This window comes from Osmerus eperlanus, chromosome 16 (assembly GCF_963692335.1).
Source record: "Osmerus eperlanus chromosome 16, fOsmEpe2.1, whole genome shotgun sequence".
Taxonomy (NCBI): Eukaryota; Metazoa; Chordata; class Actinopteri; order Osmeriformes; family Osmeridae; genus Osmerus; species Osmerus eperlanus.
In genome coordinates, this window is record NC_085033.1 from 5,695,950 (window position 1) to 5,719,472 (window position 23,523).

The following is a 23,523-nucleotide window of genomic DNA, read 5'->3' on the forward strand; positions in this document are numbered from 1 at the left end:
TGACATTAGCCTCTGTTGCCCGGGCAACACATAACAGTGGTCTATGATGCATCTGTTTTCAATCGTTAAAATAAACATTCCTCACAAATACGTTTTCGTTGTAGGATTTATTATGACATTAGATTACAAGTAAACGATTTGTGGGTGAAATTATCATTACCTGTCGTTTCAAACCAGTGTAGCTCACTGCAACGCTGTAGCCTACGCGAGACACTACAAAAACATCTACACAGCTGTTTAGAAAGTCAAACGGCAACAGAACATGTTCGGCACTCCCCTTACTTAAATCAAAAGTCTATCTAACTACTAACCTGAACTTCATTGCCACAGCCTAAACGTTGTCCATCTGTTCATGAAAATAATTAATTTCAGCCTAAACCGTACAACGGAACGTTAAATCCAATTCAACCAACGCAATCGCTACCAAGACGAACACAGCAGTAGTCTAGTACTGTACTGTAGTAGTACAATTTACCGGGGCAGCTTCTCCACACAGGGCTATATCGCACTTGGCGTTGTTACTGACAATGATCGCTACCAGTGAGCTTTTTATGAATGAGCGATTTTCCACTAAATAAATGTCAAGCTTATTTACGTTTTGGGGGGCATATTTTCAGTTAGCAGATGGTACTGTTTGAATCGCGATTCCATCTTCTACTGCCGGGTAACGTCGTAGAATAATCTTCAAAGGGGGTTCTTTATTAATGAATGAATGCAATGAGTAGGCTAAATGCCTGAAAATATCATGAGAAGGGAAAAACTTAAAATGACGTTTAAGTCATAGAGATTAGGTCAATTTTTAGACCGGTCTGCCATATTTATTCGTTTTGATTCAACAATGAGGCTGCCTCTTGCAGGGGAAATGAGAAGACATCTATTTCATTCTACACTTCACTCCTATTTTCAGTTGTAAATGAGCAGCAAAAAATAAGCTTTTAAATCTATGTAATCTTTATAAATAATAAGTATGCATTTTTATATAAAATATACAGAAATATCAGTTGTAAAAATGTCATTCAAAAACGGACCCCTGTGCAACCGACGAAAGCAAGCACACCCTACAATTTCCCCAGAAATTGTACCCTCTCTAGTTTCTGGTGGAATTGCACTTGTTAGTACTGAGCACATAAAAATTATATTACGATTAAAACACATTTTGTAGAACAAATAACAAAAATACCAGCATTATGTATTACAGCATTACTCTTTTATTCAGTCATATACATGAATTCCATGTTATGCCTGGCTCAGCCCAATAAATGGTATCATCACTTAATCCTAAACAGTAAAGTAAAATAGTAAATAGTTGTAATAATATATACATATTTTTGGAATCAATAGGACTTTTGTGGGTGTGACACTTCTTTTTAATAAATGTGTGGGATGCTGTATACAGGGGTCACATGGGAAAACGTCATAAGCTATGTAGACAGGGCAATGCTATTTAGCTCCATAACAGTATTGTTTTCAGCGTCCTAGTGAAAGATTGAGAGGGGGGAGTTCATCAACGTGGCTGTAAGTGTCCAGAAGCATCTCTGAGTTGTACAAGAACCATGAGCAACACACCTGGCCGTGGAGAAACCTGGCAGTCTCATCTCAAACTAAGGAGGAGCCGCGAGGGGGAGACGATCGCCTGTGCACAAAAATAGAAACAGTCGTGAAAACCAACATCAATCAAATTTACTGTAATGTTTAATCCACATGTTTTCAGATTATCCACAAAATAACACTTCATCCAATCGTTGAGCTTGTTAGTACCTCATTCGGATTATCAGCAGGTCGTCTGTCACTCTCCAGCTCTCGCCAAATTCCTGTACATTCTTGGCCTGGTCACCGGTCGGCTTCATCAGGTCGTTTTTGTGTTTACCATCAAAATTCCCACAAAGGCCCCCGACCCTCCTCTTGTACACGTGTGGCAGGACAATCTCTGCACAGAATAATCAATGTCTTGTTCAGTTTATTTTTACACCATAAAAAAAAAAAATATTTGACTAAGAGTACATAGTCTGAGACAATAATTGGTCACTACAGTGAATAAAGGGTGATTCAATAGTAGTGATTCAAGGATTGTTTGATTCTTTGGATATGTTTACTGGACTTCCTCATTAGATTAGGATTGATGTTGTAACAGGAAATGGAAAATAATCGAGGAAGTCGTGTCACCTGCTCTTTTGTGCCCATCAAACTCTACAGAGAGGCCAAAGTCTGTCTTCAGGTAGATACGAGAGGATCGCTCACGAATCTGTAGACCACTGGTTGGGGAGACAGGGGTACGAGTGGTCCTTCCATCCAGCTAGAGGTAGAGGGGGACGAATAGAAAGATCAAAGGAGAATCAAAAGAGAGACAGAGGATGAGGTTTAAATGTGTAAATTCTGCTTCCTTTAGAGAGAGAGAAAGAGATAGAGTGAGAGTGAGAGAGAGAGAGAGATTTAGGGAGTGTTCCAAAGACCTGTCACACTCACTCAAACACAAGAAGATTGCTATGTAAGTAATCCTTTTAGTAGGTGTTCCAAAATCCTGTCATCAGTCTCTTCACGTATCTCTCTCATACCTGATCTGGCAAGTGTCAATTTGGCAGACCTCTCTCTCTCTCTCTCTCTCTCTCTCTCTCTCTCTCTCTCTCTCTCACCCACACCCCCACAGGCACAAATCCAAAACACAAGCCACAGATATAGAGACTGAGGGACAGACAGACCAACAGTCTTTAGACCTGAATACACACCACCAGTTTCCTGTTTTTCTTAAATTCCACAGTGTGGTTGTAGACGCGGATCTTCAGGCCTCTCAGACGCATGGCATCACTGTCCTCTGTACTGTCTTCATCGCTGCTGTCCTGTTCACTGCTGCTGTCGCTGTGACTGCTGTCCTCACCGATACTGTTTTGTTCTCCATCGTGGTCGTCAATCAGTTCATTGATGCCCTCGATGTAAATTTCTGGAAGGTTCTTTGACAGGTCAGTGGTCTGGACCAGGATGTAGGAGTAGCGTCCCTCAAACTTGTGCTTCATGTCGTCAAAGGTCCTGTACTCTGGGTCTCCGTTGATGCTGCACTCGCTGAAGTCTAGAAGAGACGACAATGACGATGAACCACAACTAGTCTCAATTTGAGTAATGTCGTTAGATCTGGACACTCAAAATGTATCAATCCATTTGACAGGTTTTCCATCAATAAATAGTAGAGAGATGGTTTATGTTATGGTTTCTGAGTTGTGGGCTTACCTGTAGATTTACAGTGATATTGGCCCTGCTCGTTTTGAAGGCAAACAGAGTCATCATCACACTCGTCTTTGTCGTCACAATCAATCACTCCCACTCCATGCTTTTCTTCACACTCACACTTCTCACTGCAGTGCTCTGTGTACCACACTTCGTCAAACTGGAAAGCAAATGATGAATGTCATTAGCTAGTTCAATTCTGTTGAATCGGACTAAATAGTTTGCTCGAGTCCGAGTTTCAAATAGTACTGTGGATGCGAGCACCAGTCGGAATGATGGACATCTTTACTCACTTGATGGACATTACCACTACGGTCCACGCAGCCGCACTGCTGGATGGGCACGCACACTCTCTGTTTGAGTGCAAAGCCGTCGTCACACACACAGCCCTCCACACAGGGCTCGTCAGCTTGGCAGGCAGGGGGGCCATGCAGGTACTTACAGGTGGGCTGGCAGGCTGAGATACATGTGGTGTAGTGGCTGTTCTTAGGGCAAGAGGGCGCTAGAGTGAAAATAAAACAAATCATCATTTGAGTATAAAAGGAAACATGTCAGGGCAGTTGAAGTTTAAGTAGCTTTTTACGATTATGTGAAAACTCACTTGGCCTCATGGTTGTTGGAGGCTGGGGTCTTTCTGTGGTTGGAGGTAGAGGTTTCTGTGTGGTTGAGTTGACTGGACTTGCTGTAGTCGGGGGCAGTGGTCTTTCTGTGGTTGGAGGTAGAGGTTTCTCTGTGGTTGAGTTGACTGGAATTGCTGTAGTCGGGGGCAGTGGACTTTCTGTGGTTGGAGGTAGAGGTTTCTCTGTGGTTGAGTTGACTGGACTTGCTGTAGTCGGGGTCAATGGTCTCTCAGTGGTTGGGGTTGGTGGTTGTGGAGTGGAGTTACAGACAGGAGGAGTCACAGGCGTCTGAGTTGTGATTGGGCCAGGGGTTGCGGGTGCTGTTGGTTTAATCAGATCTGCAGCAAAGCAGCATCACAGTTACAAAACGAAATCCCCTCCACATAGTTTGCATTGTTATGTCATGTAAAGACCAAAGACAGAGTTCTCCTACTGGCACAGTTTCCACGATGAAGAGACACGTCATCTATGGCCACGTCAGACTCATCGTTTGATCCCCTACGTCCCTCAAAGATGATCTGAAGTTGAAAGTTCAAAGGTCAACCCCCCACGTCAGCACACTCTGCTCAGAAGATAATGTTGCAGGAAGAACTTTGAAACAATATTCAGCCAATGCGTACTACAAAGTCTTTCCCAAAAACCTCGACCCCTTCCAGCCAGCCATAGTCATGTGACTCTGGATCTCCATACCTGGAAGGGACCAGTGGTGTTGAGGTCCACCTGGGCCAGTCTCCATGCATCTCCCTGTTCGTTCCTCTTCCACCACACCCCATCGGCAAAGCGTCCCTGGAGCAGATAGACGTGCAGGCCCATGGTCTCGGCTGAGCCGTGCATGTGGTACCAGAACTGGAGACACTGGGGCCCTGGCTCAGAGCACTCGGAGCTGATTAGACGGGACGTGTCTCCGTAGGACACCCTGCTAGCCTCGATGTACAGGTAGTGACCAGTGGTATCTGGTGTGGAGTAGAGCCGAGGTTACAGTGAATAGCGTGTTAGAGAGAAATACGATTAGAGATTAAAAAAAGATAGGAGTGGAATTTACAGTATGTTTTGGAGTTGAAAGAAAACTTTTCATTCTGTTAATTGAACATCGTCACCTTGGCCCCTCAGGACCATGACCCAAATTATTTTACAGATGATAAGAATTCAACATTACCTCCACGTGTGTGGTCAAACGATGGGCCGGTCATCAGGGTGGGGGTGGAGCCACTCTGCCAGGTCCAATCAAAAGCGTCGGTTATCGTCTGCTCCCAACTGCAGAGGTTGGTGTCGAAACTGCAGTCGATGTCACAGGCTGCAGAGAGCATTCATACACATGATTGTGAAAAGGTAAGAAGGATAGTAACATTTCATGAAAAAACGCAACATGTAACCAGATAAGTCTCTATTTTTGACTGAGCTTACCTTGGAGTGAGGAGGAGCCGCGACGGGGAGACGATCGCCTGAGCACAAAAATAGAAACAGTCATGAAAACAAGCATCAATCAAATTTACTGTAATGTTTGTCCACATATTTTCAATAAAAAACACAAATAAAAAAATATATCTGCAGGCAGCAATGGCAGGTTCCTCCACAACATTGCAAACTTTTGCAAAATTGACATGATACAGACATGTATTTCATACATGTACACAACATTTCAAGACAATTGGAGCAATGGCTGATTTTAAGTCTTTTTTTTTTATTCTTCACAAATTGTCACTGTAGAGAAAGTCCATAGTGCCGACATTATGGGTTCTTGAGGATTTTTTGTTCCCCATGAGCAATAACGCATGCTAACCAACTTTCAGACATCTTGGCCTGACGGGGTCAAAACGCCACCCTTTTGAAAGTGACAACTTTGAAGTGTGTTCTGTAAGGCCACCTGTGCTCTGGTCAGGCCCATCATGCAGAGATCCATTCTTTAAAAGCTTTGAGTCAGGACTGGGAATGACATCACACCTGAGTTCAGGGTTGCCAGATCCGGCAAACATTTGCAGCCCAACGAGTGCTCAAAACCAGCCCCAAATGCCTGAAAACTAGCCCAATAGTTGTTTGGTGTACAACAGAGGAGTTACCCCATTTATCCAATAGATGCCTCCATAGTTAAAATGTAAAAATGACTGGTGGATTAATATTTTCCTTGTTTTTTGCTATCCTCAGATTTCATTGGTTCATTACAACAAATTATTTAATCATGCGGCTTCCGATCACCACCTTACAGTGACACGGAGCAACAATAACTTTACGAAAGTGAGGATACACTTTACTAAAGGAAGTGTGCGTAGGTTATGAACTACTACCGCTCGCTCTGCCCACACACTATCCATGCTGTTTCCCTCTCTCCCAACGCAGGTCACGCCAAGGCAGAAATGCGGTGGCCGCATGAGGTTTAGAAGTCGCCCAAAAACATGCCACCCACAATCAATACATTATACCGCGACACTGTTTTCAAAGTTGCCCGAAAATGGCTTGACAACCACGGATATTGAAACTTTTCTTGAGTTGATCTCAGGGGCAATTCTAGGATAAGACCTTTAGGGGGGCTCAGACCCCAATGAGAATGTGACATCTGCACCATGAAATTAACTACCTACTTCTTCTTTCCTCTTCTTAAAGGTGCATGGGGACAAAGGATATTAAACCTGTTTAAAGCCCTTTGAACATGTAATTGTTTGTCATCTGTCACTAACAGACACGTTTGAAAACTCTTATGTTAGAGCACTAAAACTTAGACGTGAATGATATTCGTTCTTTGTTTACAGGTTACATCAATCTTTGATTTGATTGATTACAGGTTTTGTTATTTTGGTCATTTTTGCAAGTTTTTGTAACTTTACCTACAGTTCAGTGCGGTGTAATTGTGTGGCGTGATAATTAAATGCTAGTGCGATAATGAATCATTTCAAATCATACAAAGTGTCATGATGCTTTGTATTTGATGCAGGATTATTTGAATTATTTTCTTTTTATATGTAGGCTATATGTTTGCAATAGTGGACGTATTCAGGCCAGGGAATTGGTTATCAGATGTTGAGCAACAGCCAACACCCCCACCCCCGTTGAAATGAACGAATGACTCGAAAAATGATTAGTTCTTTTAATGAACAAGATTCAAAGAACCGAATCCTTAAAATGATACGAACTTCCCATCACTAGCGTCAACTGAAACCATGTAACACGACGTGAAACATAACATATGTAGGCAATGACGTCACCACGTCACTTACATTAAAGACTGTCAGTAGTAAATTAATGGAAACTTGAAACACAACACCCTCCCCAAACGAGTCCAATGACTTTATAACTTTCGTGTTGGCCCATTCTATAGCAGTTTGCAGACATACTACGCAGATGAGACTCAGGAGAGTGAATTAGAGATCATGGTAGTGGGAGGGTGTTGCACTTTCATGCTTTTCTTTTTCGCCTCTCTGGACTCACTCTTATTTCCATAGCCATTGTGGTCTCAAACTAGCATAACTACATATGTGGCCTACACATACATACCGAATTGTAAGTCAATTGGAGTCATGGTTCATAAGATATTTGTACGTTTTTCAAAATGTTCACCGTACATGGTGGACTGTAAGGGTCGCCACTGTATGGTTTCCCATGATAAATAAGGCATGTATAGCAAGTTTTAGACATTTTAGACTGGGGTGGGAATGCCATCACTTTGAAAATTGACAATTGGGGCGTGGCCTGTAGCGCCACCTATGGGCAATGGTGGTCCATTTGTGGTGTGGTCGTTACTCAAGTCCTATACTTTCAATGTTTCAGAACTTGAACAACTTTTTACCATTGCATACAAAATCAGAAATGCAATAACACGAAGATCCATAAGGGCCTTCTGTCAAAACCAAGGAGTGAGGGGGGGGGGGCATGGTCAACCCACCCTTTTCAAAAAAGCTTGGATGTGTGTGCATCTCACCAAGCTTGCACGTGTGTAAAGGGTGCCAGGATGTGTGTGTGAGAATTTGGAGCACGCGCGCTGAGGAGCATGCATTAGCCAAGCATGCATATTTCAAATATTCACAATAAATCTTCTTTTCATCTTACATTTAACCTTTTCTCAGATTTGTGTACTAAACATTGTCAAGTCTTCATATGAACTTGTGATTGAATCAGCGTATCAGTTTTTGACCGGCGGATGTGTAAAGCATTATTTTAGCGTTAGTGATAAATTCGATTTCCTTTAATTTAATAATTTTGGAGATATTAAGTTGCCTTTGCACATGGTAACATGTTGTAGTGTTTTCCTCGTGTGTGGAACAGTCCCTAGGGCAATGTGGCACTTATTTATGGACACATGAAATATGTGCCACAGGTGCAAATTCACCCTTATGTTAATAATTTAGCCATTTTCTAATATATTACTCATTGCTTATCACCCTATACAAAGACATATGTCTTACAAATCAGTTTCGTATTTCAAGTCAATCGGAGCTACGGTTCATGAGGAGAATAATTTTGTTGTTTTGGACAAATATTTATTGTACAGAAAAATCCAATAAGGCGGCCGCTATAGGTTTTGAGGCTTTTTTGTTCCTCATGAGCAGTAAGGCATATGTACTAAATTTCAGAATTTTGGGACTTATGGTCTGCAAAGGGCATCACTTTGAAAATTGACATATTGGGGTGTGGCCTGTAGCGCCACCTATTGTGTCACATGGGCCATGTTTGGTATGGTAGATACTAATGCTCTGCATTTTCAGGTAACACTTTATAATAAGTCAACGCTTATTACAGTTAGTTAATCCTTTATAAAACATTTTGAAACATTAACAATACATTATTAAATAGTTAATAAGCTTATTATTAAACACTATGTTGATCATTAATAAACACTGTTAAAAAATATGTATTTTATTCATAATACAATTCATAAGGTGTTTGATAACTGCATTATCATACTTTATAGACAGCTTGTTAATATAGTTGCAAACCAGTAGTTTAAAAGGTGTTAATGGTACATGAGCTGGTATAGAAAGCATTAGCAAATGGTGAACAAACCATTTACATTACCTTTATAAAGCATGAGTAAATAACTAACAACATATTTACTTATGTCTTTAATTAATGTATGCCAAGTCGAATACAGGATTTACACTATGCTTTGCAAATATCTTAACAACTATTTTATAAAGACTTACTAATGATGCAACTTCTGATTAGTAATGCGAGTTATAAAGCATTTACTAACTGTTAGTTAAGGCTTTTGCGTGACCTAATCTAAAGTGTGAACTATCTATGCCTTATTAAGCATTTATAGAAAGACTATAGGCCTATAGATGTTGTGTTTTTGTTTTTTTTTAGAAGAAATAGCTGTTAATTTATTTACCTGGGTAATAAAATAGTATTTTATTTCCATTAAGAAGCAATACAGTAGAATTGGTATAAAAGTTGGTTACCCAAAGCTGTATTTTATTTTCCAAAAATGGCTGTTATAAACTGCAAATGTGTACTGTAGCTACTCCTCGACAGGTCTGCGAACGCCTTTGAAAGCAGAGATTTGTTAAAACGTTTGTTAACCGAGATCGTAGGTAGAGGTTTACAAACAAATCGTTTTAACAAATTGAGGCGACAAAGCGTTTGCTGACCTGTCGAAGAGTAAACATTTGGTTTCTTATATAGCGTTACTACAACAATACGTGGGAAGAGCCCAAATCAAACACGGCGAATCTGGAGCAGACGCCATCTTGTCAGAGCAATCAGCTGCACTTGTACTGGTGACGTCACTACATCCCCAAGGCAACATATCATCAACTCTTTTGAAAACGTCTTCTGGACCAATAAGAACAGCATATTGGTTCAATTGCAACAACAGTACGAGCGTTCTGATTGGCTAATGGGTAGTCATGCCAGCCGTGTATTCATAGTCTTTGAATACGCGGCTGATACGTATTCTTATTGCCCTGATGTCATCTTCAAAATGAGCGAGATCCAGATGACAATGAAGACATCAACAGCGACGAGGAAATTCTTAACTTTCTAAAAGAGCAGAAAAGTGTGAACACAGAGAGATAAACGACAAGCGCTAGGCAGATTGCTAGGTTTGGTTGCTCATATTTCAGATTGGTTGCTACAGTAGGTGCTAACACCTGAAACACACCGTGAGAAGACTTGAGTAGAGCTGAACAAAACGACATGTTTTAAATGAAAAGAGTTAAAAATGCATATATTAAACAACTTACTAACCTCGACCGTTCGGTCATGCCGGGAAATATCAAACTGAGGTTTTAACGTATAGACCGCTGTCACTCTCGGTTAGTAGAGCTAATTAGTTAGTAAGACACATGCCTGTCATTACTTCAATAAAATAGTAATCTTGTGTATCACATTGTGTTGTGTCTGTTTCCTTTTGAGAAACGTATGTTCAGCCTTGTGAATGTGAGGTTCGAGAATGGACAAGAATACCTTAATAAATAACTTATAAATGTTTAATAAGGCATAGATAGTTCACACTTTAGATTAGGTCACGCAAAAGCCTTAACTAACAGTTAGTAAATGCTTTATAACTTGCATTACTAATCAGAAGTTGCATCATTAGTAAGTCTTTATAAAATAGTTGTTAAGATATCTGCTAAGTATTAGTGTACGTATTCGACTTGGCGTACATTAATTAAAGACATAAGTAAATATGTTGTTAGTTATTTACTCATGCTTTGTAAAGGTAATGTAAATGGTTTGTTCACCATTTGCTAATGCTTTCTATAGCAGCTCATGTACCACTAACACCTTTTAAACTACTGGTTTGCAACTATGTTAACAAGCTGTCTATAAAGTATGATAATGCAGTTATCAAACACCTTATGAATTGTATTATGAATAAAATCCATAATAATTAACAGTGTTTATTAATGATCAACATAGTGTTTAATAATAAGCTTATTAACTATTTAATAATGTATTGTTAATGTTTCAAAATGTTTTAGAAAGAATTAACTAACTATTAGTTAATACTTTGTAAATGCCAAAAAGCGTTGACTTATTATAAAGTGTTACCCATAATAATACTGAAAAAAGCCAACAATAACAATAGGGTCCTCCTACCGGAGGAACCCTAATAACACTTCATCCAATCGTTGAGCTTGTTAGTACCTCCTCCGGATTATCAGCATGTTGTCTGTCACTCTCCAGCTCTCGCCAAATTCCTGTACATTTTTGGCCTTGTCACCGGTCGGCTTCATCAGGTCGTTTTTGTGTTTACCATCAAAATTCCCACAAAGGCCCCCGACCCTCCTCTTGTACACGTGTGGCAGGACAATCTCTGCACAGAATAATCAATGTCTTGTTCAGTTAATTTTTACACCAGAAATAAAATATATGTTTGACAAAGAGTACATAGTCTGAGACAATAATTGGTCACTACAGTGAATAAAGGGTGACTCAATCGTAGTGATTCAAGGGTTGTTTGATTATTTGGATATGTTTACTGGACTTCGGCATTAGATTAGGATTGATGTTCTAACAGGAAATGGAAAATAATCGAGGAAGTCGTGTCACCTGCTCTTTTGTGCCCATCAAACTCTACAGAGAGGCCAAAGTCTGTCTTCAGGTAGATACGAGAGGATCGCTCACGAATCTGTAGACCACTGGTTGGGGAGACAGGGGTACGAGTGGTCCTTCCATCCAGCTAGAGGTAGAGGGGGACGAATAGAAAGATCAAAGGAGAATCAAAAGAGAGACAGAGGATGAGGTTTAAATGTATAAATTCTGCTTCCTTTAGAGAGAGAGAAAGAGATAGAGTGAGAGTGAGAGAGAGAGAGAGATTTAGGGAGTGTTCCAAAGACCTGTCACACTCACTCAAACACAAGAAGATTGCTATGTAAGTAATCCTTTTAGTAGGTGTTCCAAAATCCTGTCATCAGTCTCTTCACGTATCTCTCTCATACCTGATCTGGCAAGTGTCAATTTGGCAGACCTCTCTCTCTCTCTCTCTCTCTCTCTCTCTCTCTCTCTCTCTCTCTCTCTCTCTCTCTCTCTCTCTCTCTCTCTCTCTTTCTCTCTCACCCACACCCCCACAGGCACAAATCCAAAACACAAGCCACAAATATACAGACTGAGGGACAGACAGACCAACAGTCTTTAGACCTGAATACACACCACCAGTTTCCTGTTTTTCTTAAATTCCACAGTGTGGTTGTAGACGCGGATCTTCAGGCCTCTCAGACGCATGGCATCACTGTCCTCTGTACTGTCTTCATCGCTGCTGTCCTGTTCACTGCTGCTGTCGCTGTGACTGCTGTCCTCACCGATACTGTTTTGTTCTCCATCGTGGTCGTCAATCAGTTCATTGATGCCCTCGATGTAAATTTCTGGAAGGTTCTTTGACAGGTCAGTGGTCTGGACCAGGATGTAGGAGTAGCGTCCCTCAAACTTGTGCTTCATGTCGTCAAAGGTCCTGTACTCTGGGTCTCCGTTGATGCTGCACTCGCTGAAGTCTAGAAGAGACGACAATGACGATGAACCACAACTAGTCTCAATTTGAGTAATGTCGTTAGATCTGGACACTCAAAATGTATCAATCCATTTGACAGGTTTTCCATCAATAAATAGTAGAGAGATGGTTTATGTTATGGTTTCTGAGTTGTGGGCTTACCTGTAGATTTACAGTGATATTGGCCCTGCTCGTTTTGAAGGCAAACAGAGTCATCATCACACTCGTCTTTGTCGTCACAATCAATCACTCCCACTCCATGCTTTTCTTCACACTCACACTTCTCACTGCAGTGCTCTGTGTACCACACTTCGTCAAACTGGAAAGCAAATGATGAATGTCATTAGCTAGTTCAATTCTGTTGAATCGGACTAAATAGTTTGCTCGAGTCTGAGTTTCAAATAGTACTGTGGATGCGAGCACCAGTCGGAATGATGGACATCTTTACTCACTTGATGGACATTACCACTACGGTCCACGCAGCCGCACTGCTGGATGGGCACGCACACTCTCTGTTTGAGTGCAAAGCCGTCGTCACACACACAGCCCTCCACACAGGGCTCGTCAGCTTGGCAGGCAGGGGGGCCATGCAGGTACTTACAGGTGGGCTGGCAGGCTGAGATACATGTGGTGTAGTGGCTGTTCTTAGGGCAAGAGGGCGCTAGAGTGAAAATAAAACAAATCATCATTTGAGTATAAAATCTTGTCATGTTAGGGCAGTTGAAGTTTTAGTAGCTTTTTATGATTATTTGAAAACTCACTTGGCCTCATGGTTGTTGGAGGCTGGGGTCTTTCTGTAGTTGGAGGCTGGGGTCTTTCTGTGGTTGGAGGTTGTGGTCTTTCTGTGGTTGGAGGTACAGGTTTCTGTGTGGTCGGGTTCACAGGACCTGCTGTGGTTGGAGGTTGTGGTCTTTCTGTGGTTGGAGGAAGAGGTTTCTGTGTGGTCGGGTTCACAGGACTTGCTGTGGTTGGAGGTTGTGGTCTTTCTGTGGTTGGAGGTAGAGGTTTCTGTGTGGTCGGGTTCACAGGACCTGCTGTGGTTGGAGGTTGTGGTCTTTCTGTGGTTGGAGGTACAGGTTTCTGTGTGGTCGGGTTCACAGGACCTGCTGTGGTTGGAGGTTGTGGTCTTTCTGTGGTTGGAGGAAGAGGTTTCTGTGTGGTCGGGTTCACAGGACCTGCTGTGGTTGGAGGTTGTGGTCTTTCTGTGGTTGGAGGAAGAGGTTTCTGTGTGGTCGGGTTCACAGGACTTGCTGTGGTTGGAGGTTGTGGTCTTTCTGTGGTTGGAGGTACAGGTTTCTGTGTGGTCGGGTTCACAGGACCTGCTGTGGTTGGAGGTTGTGGTCTTTCTGTGGTTGGAGGAAGAGGTTTCTGTGTGGTCGGGTTCACAGGACCTGCTGTGGTTGGAGGTTGTGGTCTTTCTGTGGTTGGAGGAAGAGGTTTCTGTGTGGTCGGGTTCACAGGACTTGCTGTGGTTGGAGGTTGTGGTCTTTCTGTGTTTGGAGGAAGAGGTTTCTGTGTGGTCGGGTTCACAGGACCTGCTGTGGTTGGGGGTTGTGGTCTTTCTGTGTTTGGAGGAAGAGGTTTCTGTGTGGTCGGGTTCACAGGACCTGCTGTGGTTGGAGGTTGTGGTCTTTCTGTGGTTGGAGGAAGAGGTTTCTGTGTGGTTGAGTTGACTGGACTTGCTGTAGTCGGGGGCAGTGGTCCCTCACTGGTTGGGATTGGTGGTTGTAGAGTGGAGTTATAGACAGGAGGAGTCACAGGCTTCTGAGTTGTGATTGGGCCAGGGGTTGCTGGTGCTGTTGGTTTAATCAGATCTGCAGCAAAGCAGCATCACAATTACAAAACAAAATCTCCTTCACTTAGTTTGCATTGTTATGTCATATAAAGACCAAAGACAGAGTTCTCCTACCGGCACAGTTTCCACGATGAAGAGACACGTCATCTATGGCCACGTCAGACTCATCGTTTGATCCCCTACGTCCCTCGAAGATGATCTGAAGTTGAAAGTTCAAAGGTCAACCCCCCACGTCAGCACACTCTGCTCAGAAGATAATGTTGCAGGGAGAACTTTGAAACAATATTCAGCCAATGCGTACTACAGTCTTTCCCAAAAACCTCGACCCCTTCCAGCCAGCCATAGTCATGTGACTCTGGATCTCCATACCTGGAAGGGACCAGTGGTGTTGAGGTCCACCTGGGCCAGTCTCCATGCATCTCCCTGTTCGTTCCTCTTCCACCACACCCCATCGGCAAAGCGTCCCTGGAGCAGATAGACGTGCAGGCCCATGGTCTTGGCTGAGCCGTGCATGTGGTACCAGAACTGGAGACACTGGGGCCCTGGCTCAGAGCACTCGGAGCTGATTAGACGGGACGTGTCTCCGTAGGACACCCTGCTAGCCTCGATGTACAGGTAGTGACCAGTGGTATCTGGTGTGGAGTAGAGCCGAGGTTACAGTGAATAGCGTGTTAGAGAGAGATAAGTTTAGAGATTAAGAAAAGATAGCAGTGGAATTTACAGTATGTTTTGGAGTTGAAAGAGAACTTTTTATTCTGTTAATTGAACATCGTCACCTTGGCCCCTCAGGACCATGACCCGAATTATTTTACAGATGATAAGAATTCAACATTACCTCCACGTGTGTGGTCAAACGATGGGCCGGTCATCAGGGTGGGGGTGGAGCCACTCTGCCAGGTCCAATCAAAAGCGTCGGTTATCGTCTGCTCCCAACTGCAGAGGTTGGTGTCGAAACTGCAGTCGATGTCACAGGCTGCAAAGAGTATTCATACACATGATTGTGAAAAGGTAAGAAGGATAGTAACATTTGATGAAAAATGCAATATGTAACCAGATAAGTCTCTATTTTTGACTGAGCTTACCTTGGAGTGAGACAACCTCTCTCCCTGGAATGGAAGTGGAAGTAACTGACGTCTCACCGTCCCCTATCCCGAAATAACCTATACAATGTGAAGATGCATACAAGATAAGCACATGTTTTTCTACACATCCTAAGGCTGTTATCCCGTAACAGTCGCACAACAACGGTGCATGCAAAAAATACCAACAATAACTACAAACGTGGTGAGGAGCTCGCTACCTGAGCAGGAGCCCGCCTGGACGGAGATATCATCCAGAGCCACGTCAGTGCCAGGGTCCGAGCCTCTGATGCCCTCGATGATGATCTGATGCAGAAACAACAAGATGGAGTAACTCCTTCTACATCATCACACCACGCTCTGATGTTGAGTGATGAAATCACTGTCTAAGGCCACTGTCTAAGGCCTAATAGGTTAGGCTGATAGATCGTTCCAAGCATTGACAGTACAGTATTGACCCATCATTTTTGCATTGACAGTACAGTATTGGCCCATCATTTTTGCATTGACAGTACAATATTGACAGTCCTGTTGGAGTCATGGCTAGGTCCTACCTGGTAGGGTCCTGCGACATCAATATCAATGGCAGCAGGAAGCCACTCAGGGTCCTGGTTGTTGACCCGGCGGGACCACAGCTTGGTGGCCTTGCCCTGGTGCAGCTGGTAGATGTTGAGGGCCATGGCTGTCGCCTGCCCGTAAATGTGGTAGAAGAAGCGCAGGCAGGACTGTCCTGTGAGCTGGCAGGTGGAGCTGAGGAGGCGGGCGGAGTCCCCACGGTGCACGCCGTCACCCTCAATGTACATGTAGGAGCCGTCTGGACAAAAGACAACACTCTTTAACCACTCTCCGTGTATGTATTTGAGACGTTTGTTTTTTTGGCGAGAGCTGCGTCAAATTGTATTTGATAGATTGTGTCTGGAGTGTCATGGGTGTGGGGTTAAAATTGTATGCAGCACTCTGTTCTAATAGTTCTGTTGTTTCAAGCAGGATAATACATGTATTTGAAATGGCTTCAAATTGTATTTGTAACCCAGACCCAGGCTAAACAGAGAGATCAAACTAACATATAATGTGTTTTTAATCACTACATATTATATTTAATCGCTTTATCTGGCATTGATTACATTTATCTTAAATGGTAGAACTGTACATATTTGTTAACCCCTTACATCCAGAGGTGTGATCCTGGGTAGGTCCAGTGAGGTCAGAGGGGGTTGGTCCACTCTTTCTCGTCCAATCAAAGCTGTCCTGGATGAGTTGGTCCCACCCACACAGGTTGTCATCAAAGTTACAGTTCAGGGGACACACTGTGGAAGACCCAACACAAACACACACTTACTCATCTGAAGAGAGAAACAGATGATGTTGACCCTACTGTATCTATCATAAGAGGCATGTGACCTCTGCCATTGAACAACATGACTGATATGTATGATTTTAAACCACCCTTCAAATTGACATAAGAATACAATGAATGCAATATTGACCGTGATGTAAATTCTTACTAGTCATGTCGGGTGTACTGGGGTCAGAAGGTTTTGGGGTTGTGGGGGTGGGGAGAACAGCTGAAACAGAGAGGAGAGACAGGCCAGCATTATAACACACAATAAAAAATAGAGTTCCTCAGACTGGTCAGAGAGTACAGGGAAGTAGTGGTGAAATAGGAGAGAAGCAGGTGATTATGAGAATAGGGGAAGAAGAAGAATGCAATATTGACCGTGATGTAAATTCTTACTAGTCATGTCGGGTGTACTGGGGTCAGAAGGTTTTGGGGTTGTGGGGGTGGGGAGAACAGCTGAAACAGAGAGGAGAGACAGGCCAGCATTATAACACAATACAAAATAGAGTTCCTCAGACTGGTCAGAGAGTACAGGGAAGTAGTGGTGAAATAGGAGAGAAGCAGGGGATTATGAGAATAGGGGAAGAAGAAGAGGTGGATGGGAAGCTGAGCCAGCCAATCTTCCTCCTCTTCCTCCTCCTCCTCCTCCTCCTCCTCCTCCTCCTCCTCCTCCTCCTCCTCCTCCATCATCATCATGGCACTACCACAGCGGGGCGCTCACCGCAGGCTGTGCCGTTCCTCCAGTCCCCCAGCTCCACCCCGGCCACCTGGCAGGCCACCACGTAGCTCTCCAGAGAGGCGCAGAGCACACGGGGGTCTCCACCCGAGGTGCAGTGGTCGTACTGGCAGCTTTCCATGTAGATCTGGGCGTGCAGGGTGCCGTGGCAGGGCTGGAACGCGAGCCCCCCAAGCTTTTCACACTCCGCCGAGGCCTCGCTCTCCAGGAGGGGGTGACAGGTGGGGGGCTCATCGGGCCGGGCGATACAGCTGGGGGAGAGGGGGGTTGAAGGGGGGAGGAGATAAACAGTGAGGGTGTTGTTCACCGTGGCTGATCTTTGAATCTGTGTGTCCATGGGTCTTATCTGTTTAATGAGTGATATATTGCTCATGAGGAGAACAGTGTCGTCGATATATTAAGCCAGAGACTTATTGACATGATGAAATTCCTTTCTGGGAAGCAGTACATGCGACTCACGGGTGACTATCATCCACATCTCGCCAGCTGTTGCCAAACACCAAGCTGTCTGTGGTGGAGTTGCCGTCTGGCATGAGAAAGTCGTCTTCCTGGTCGTTGGAGTAGGTGCCGCACAGGCCGCACATCTCGGCGTAGTAGCGCTCGTCCACCTGCAGGAAGAGCCTGCCCTTGCCGTCCACCTGAATCTTCAGACCAAAGTCTGTCTCCAAGACGACAAACTGCGCCTTCCGGGACACTCTCACAGAGTACTGGTTGGATGTCCCCTTGTATTCCAGGGGCAGAGCAGCCAAACCACCGTTCACCTGCCATACAAAGGGAGTTCCATTACTGGGTGATCTGTGCAGATTATTTCCGTGTTCAAGATTCCTTTCATTATCTTACAGATAACTGGGGTTAAAGGTCAGATACACGTCTTTGTACAGGATGTAAAAGCCCTGAGGCCATTAGATCTGTTGAGGGTTGTGAAATGAGGCTAATGCCAGCAAACAGCTCCTTCTGTTTACATTACGTAACCGTGGTGACAAATTGTACTAGTGCAACGTGCTGAAAACGCATCACTACAGATGCAAGGCAGCGCTTTCTCAGGGTGGTTGTTCATGCTTACATAGACATCCAGGCTGTGGTCTAGGAGCATGTGGAGCTCCTGGACCCTCAGGGCCACAGAGTCCAGACTTGCCCAGGGCTGGCTGCGTGGGTTCTGGTTGCGTCCGCTCACGGTGAACTGGATGGGGGTGTGCCCACCGCAGGTGGTGGCCAGGGTGTAGTTGCAGCCCCCCTGGAAGACGTACTTCTTGTCGTCGAAGGTGATGTAGTGGGGGTCTCCGTAGACGCTGCAGGTGACGGGGGCCGTGGCGTGGCAGCCGTGGACTCTGTCCACGTCCGTGCACACCTCCCCCGCGCCGCAGGACATGGACAGACACTGGATGTTGTTGTCGCCCATGCAGCGGCACTCATGCTTGCACTCGCCGTCCATGAAGGAGACTCCTCTCTGGAACCAGACCAGGAAGACAACACGGTCAACACCTATGCTCTGGTTGAATCATTATTACCCCCGCCCCCCCCAATATATTTCCAACTTCCGATGTTTGACTCGCATTTGGACACATGGCGATGACACCACACGGGGCGTGCTGATCGCCTGGGCCCCCACATTACCTCATAATGGTTTCCGTCCATCCAGCATCCGCAGTCCTCGGCGGGGACGCAGCCCACCACGCTGAGCTTGAAGCCGGGGTCGCACTCGCACCTCTCCTCGCAGCTGCCGCATGGTCCGGCCACCGCCGCGTCCAGGGCCGAACACGCCTCGGGGCAGCCCTCGGCGCAGGCGTTGTAGTGGCTGTTCGCGCCGCACTCCAAGGCTAAAGTTCAGGGGGCAAAGGGGTGAAAAGATGTGTTAAATGTGAGTGGTGTCAAAGGATGACTGTTTACCCCATCGCAGGTAATGAGTTTATGAAAGGGGAACTCTGAGAGAGGAAGCTGCAGGGACATACAAATAACAGGAAGTGACTAATCGACGTACGACAGATAGACGAGTTCCTCCAGGCGGGCACCAGGACTCCAGCCTTGATGCACAGGTTAGCGTAGGCCTGCATGGTGTCGCACATTGAGGACGGATCTGCGTGGGCATTGCACATCCCTGCCACGCAGCTCCGGAAGTAGCTCTCGGCCCCCAGGACGGAGAGGCAGCCAGCGAATGGCCCTTTGACCGATACCAGGGCTCCGCAGTAGGGCTCACTGGAGTACTCTGCCTCCTGGCTGGGGGAGCATGGGTGGGGGGCCACAGGGGTTTCACAGGAGGCCCCCTCCCTGGAGCTCTGCCAGCTTTGGACCAGGGCTTCGGCACTGGGGGCCGTCACGTCATCCGGGGTTCGGAGGTCATCGTCCCTCCACTGGTTGAAATTTCCACACATGCCACAGACCTTGCCAGAGTATGAGGGGGGCAAGGTGACGTGGGCGGTGCCAGTTTCGTCGTAGGAAACAAACAGGCCAAAGTTGGTTTCAAGGACGACGCTGGCGAGGTTGCTGAGGATCTTGAGCGAGCCTCCGTTCAGGCTCAGAGGGAGCTTCCTCCAGATACCGTTCACCTGAAGGACAACAAGAGCTGATGACGCTGTATATGAAGACTATTATTAGACATTTCAGATCATTTTAAATAAAAATGAATCTTATCACAACTCAAACATCTGCAAAGCAAACCATTTGTCAACTTGGTTGCAAAACGTTTATCAGTTTAATGAGTTTCAAGACACTAACACCCAGTGGAACACCCAGTGTTTATGGTCTGGATTAAGCCCTGTCATAAAAACAGTGGCTAAACCCGAGCAACGTTTGATAAAACATGTTGAAGACACTCGGTAAACATCACCGACTCGCCCTCACCATGACTCGGTGATTCTGCCTCTTCAGCAGGGACACCCTCAGGCTCCCCAGCGCTACGTTGACCTGCTCGATGGACGGCAGGGACGAGTTGTCCTTCTGTTTGCTCCGCACCTCAACACTGAACTGGGCCAGGGGCTCCAGGGGCGAGCACACCTTCGTCAGGGTGTAGGTGCAGGAGCCCACGAAGCTAAACACGGCCCCGTCAAAGGTACTGCAGTACGAGTCGCTGTGGGCAGTGCAGGTCCCGGGGCTGCTGGATATCTGAGGACCGCAGGTCTGACCATCAGCACAGGAGGAGGAGTTTTGGGAGGAGGAGGAGCAGGAGAGCTGGCCAGCTGAACACACGCACTGGGTGTTCTGGTCTGTCCAGAACTGAGAGTCCAGGTCACACTGGGTACCTGTTGAGAAACATGCAGATAGTGATCACCAAGACTCCTTTGTCTAATCTCGGTTCTGAGGGTGGTGATTCGAGTATTTCAAGCCACTCACCACACTGTCCTCTCCGGACTCCTACGCGGTTAACGGACACCTTGCCTCCCTCAGGCAGGCTGTGCACAGCCTCCAACACAATCTGGAAGGTAGTAATGGGATACCTGTCATGCTTACATTGACTAAATATAAACATTCATACTAAATTTGTATACAGAACTGCTTTATTTGATAGAATCAATCTCAATAGGACCTCCAATGATGGGCATATGTGAAGTCCGTGTAAAAAGGGCTATACAAATACAATTTGATTTGATTTGAACAATCATAACAAAACAAAAAAATCCCCCCAAAACATTTAGAGTTTGGATTATGTACGAAATCTGATACAATGCAACACTCTAGGTTGGTAATGATGAAAGCGAGTGTCTCCGTCATCGTTTACCTGTGCAAAGGTGTCATCAGTGGTGATTAAAGGGACAAACACTTGTCTCCAGTCATCTCCACCCAGGGCAGGCGAGTTCCAGATCTCTCTCTGGCTGGCGCTGTCTCTGAGAAGGGCTCGCAGATCCACACCCTGAGCCTCCGCAGGAGCCTGGTACCAGAACTCCAGACACGCCTCACTTGACAAATCCAGAACGCCGCTCTCCAGACGGGCCTCACCTGACGAGCTCACCAAGACTCCCTCCGGAGCGACAGCGTGCTCTTCTGAGAGACGGGCAAGAGGAGCACATTAGAAACATTCGGAGTAGTGATGGGAATTAGGACACAGTAGAGTAACAGTTTGCAACAGGCGAGCAGCAGATTCATGTTGACATGTATCCTTTGGAAACCCCAGCCATGCTATGTTATCAGGGAGGGAACAGGAAATGCTTTCTACACCCGCTTCCCATTTCTAATTCTATATCCCTGAGAGTTATTTTATTGAATTGTATTAACCTTCATTTAGGTGAGACAATTCTGAACCAGAACATGCTTGTTGCGCCCATTTAAAGGAGAACAATAGAATAAATGTGTTGGAGCTCACAGTGTGACCAGAACTACTACCTATTTAATGTGTCCCTCTCTTAGTGCCACTAATGAACCAAACTCCCCATAGACAGAAATACATCACCACTCATGAAACCAATTGCCCCTGCTCGGCTCTTCACGGCTTTACATGAACAGGAGCAGATGTTATGGAGCCATTTGAAAGGGGTGATTAACTTGAAAACGGATTACTACGTCTATTTGTTTGAGGGGTCATTAAAACAATTGCTGCAGTTTTAGTTACTTTTTACTATCAAAAAGTCCTAAACATTAACCCAATCAACAAATCCTTTGCAAAACTGATTAAAAAAAAGACAATGTAAAATGTAAAACCATACACGGATGTGCTAAATTGTTGTTTCTGAGGCGGTCCTCAAGACAAGCCACTCCAGGTTTATTACACTGAGGAGAGCACTCTAGCCCATTAAAGATGATTACACCGGTCATATGTGCGCACTGTGAAACAGACACAACCTGCTTTCAAGAACACTCAGTGTACCCTAGTGAACTAGCAGACTGCCGACTAATGACAAGAAACTGGGGCTTGACAGCAAATTGGTATAGCTATTAAGGTGCTGAAAAACCTGGTATAACTTCCTGGTATCCGCAAATATTTTCTAACGTTTTTCCACTTGAGAGGTCATGGACTTAGGGTTATGGCCGCCTGTAATGTAGTCACGTACCTGTTTCCATTTGGCTTCTTAGAAAACCTTCTGAGGTCCAGCCACAAAATGGAGTGATGTCACTGTTAAAGTCACACTTTGTGACATATTCTGTGAAGGGAAAGTGAATAAGAAGGGATTACGTGAGTGAGAAAGACAATGACTCAGAGAGAGAGAGAGAGAGAGAGAGAGAGAGAGAGAGAGAGAGAGAGAGAGAGAGAGAGAGAGAGAGAGAGAGAGAGAGAGAGAGAGAGAGAGAGAGAGAGAGAGAAAGATAGAGAGTGTTGATTATGTGACACCAATACACCCAAAATGCACCCACATGCTTCATGATAAGCTGGAGCCTCATGAAAGAAGCCTCTCATTTGTTAGGCTTGTAATGTAAGGACAAGTGTTCTCGTCCCAAGTTACTGTAGCAAGAAATTGCCAATGTGGATGACACTGGAATTAACGATGAGATCTACACAACAGCAAACTATAAATTAGACTGGCTCCCATTTTATCTACCAACAATATCTATGAGGACAATAGCAGCTGCATGAAGACACATTTTTAACTTTCTATTGAATGACATCCTGTTCCTACCTGAATTTGTCCTCCAGTTTGGAAGAGTGACTGATATGTTATCTCCTTCGGTCCTGAAAAAAAACAAAAAACAATTGAAAATAATAGGGTGACTGGCATTGTGTAATGATTAGTCACGTATTCTCAGTCAGCGACACAGAGAGTCCCATTAAAGAGGAGACTGTCAGGAATACACAAGTGGAGACCGGGCCGGCTGGAGAGACTCACCTGGCGTGGATGCCTGTCTGCAGCAGAGAAGCCACAGTGGCCGTGACCAGCAGACGGTAATAAGTATCTCCTCTCATGGCTGATATCCCAACGGGCAATCCTCTGTCACGGTCGAGTACTCTTCCTCTGGTCTCCCCTCTGGTCTCCCCTATTACAACTGTGTGTCTCCTGGAACAGCTGGTGTGAGATGCAGCCGTTGTGATGTCAGTGGGGGTGCAGAGTGCGGTGCGCTCCTCTGCTCAGCTCTGGGTGTGTGGAGGCAAGGTCTAGGTGGTTTATAAGCGTCTGCAGCCCACGCCCACCTGTCCAGGTACCCTCTGGTGCAACAGGGTGGAGCTAAGTGGGAAACAGGAAGGCAGGGGAGGGTGTGTGGGGGCTGTAAATAAATGGGTTGGTTGTGTGTCTTCAAGTGACCTGCAGTAACGGCAGGAGTTGGGACATTAATGGGTGTCAGTAATGGGTGTTAGCATTTGACTACAAGGTCAGAGGTATAAAGTCAGTTTCATAGGAGGCATGGCCTAAAAATCCCACCGCTGATAAGATAGGCCATGAGACAATGCTGTGAGGTA

The 23,523-nt window shown here is 45.1% G+C and overlaps 1 protein-coding gene across 1 annotated transcript; it reads right to left on the reverse strand.

Moving 5' to 3' along the window:
• Positions 1 to 1,308: 1,308 nt before the first annotated feature.
• Positions 1,309 to 23,088, reverse strand: LOC134036552 (zonadhesin-like). Its single transcript, XM_062481548.1, has 28 exons — positions 22,955 to 23,088; positions 22,748 to 22,800; positions 22,184 to 22,273; positions 20,917 to 21,179; positions 20,532 to 20,613; positions 20,043 to 20,440; positions 19,183 to 19,747; positions 18,819 to 19,021; positions 18,268 to 18,651; positions 17,664 to 17,965; positions 17,190 to 17,455; positions 16,865 to 16,888; positions 16,299 to 16,436; positions 15,684 to 15,943; positions 15,351 to 15,435; positions 15,133 to 15,210; positions 14,886 to 15,023; positions 14,420 to 14,682; positions 14,165 to 14,249; positions 13,017 to 14,069; positions 12,708 to 12,916; positions 12,418 to 12,574; positions 11,967 to 12,259; positions 10,474 to 10,478; positions 2,724 to 2,859; positions 2,164 to 2,293; positions 1,759 to 1,927; positions 1,309 to 1,633 (listed from the first exon to the last, which is right to left on the reverse strand). Exons 1-28 carry the CDS (start codon positions 23,029 to 23,031, stop codon positions 1,597 to 1,599), a joined length of 5,943 nt encoding a protein of 1,980 aa, XP_062337532.1. The 5' UTR covers positions 23,032 to 23,088; the 3' UTR covers positions 1,309 to 1,596.
• Between the last annotated feature and the right edge of the window lie 435 nt (positions 23,089 to 23,523).

Excerpts from the sequence above, each read along its gene's own strand:
- LOC134036552 (XM_062481548.1), bottom strand. The coding sequence starts at position 23,031 with ATGAGAGGAGATACTTATTACCGTCTGCTGGTCACGGCCACTGTGGCT. Across the intron at positions 20,614-20,916 it reads CTGATGACACCTTTGCACAG|ATTGTGTTGGAGGCTGTGCA; the intron begins GTAAACGATGAC and ends ACTACCTTCCAG. Across the intron at positions 16,437-16,864 it reads CAGTACACCCGACATGACTA|TGTGTCCCCTGAACTGTAAC; the intron begins GTAAGAATTTAC and ends GGTCTTCCACAG.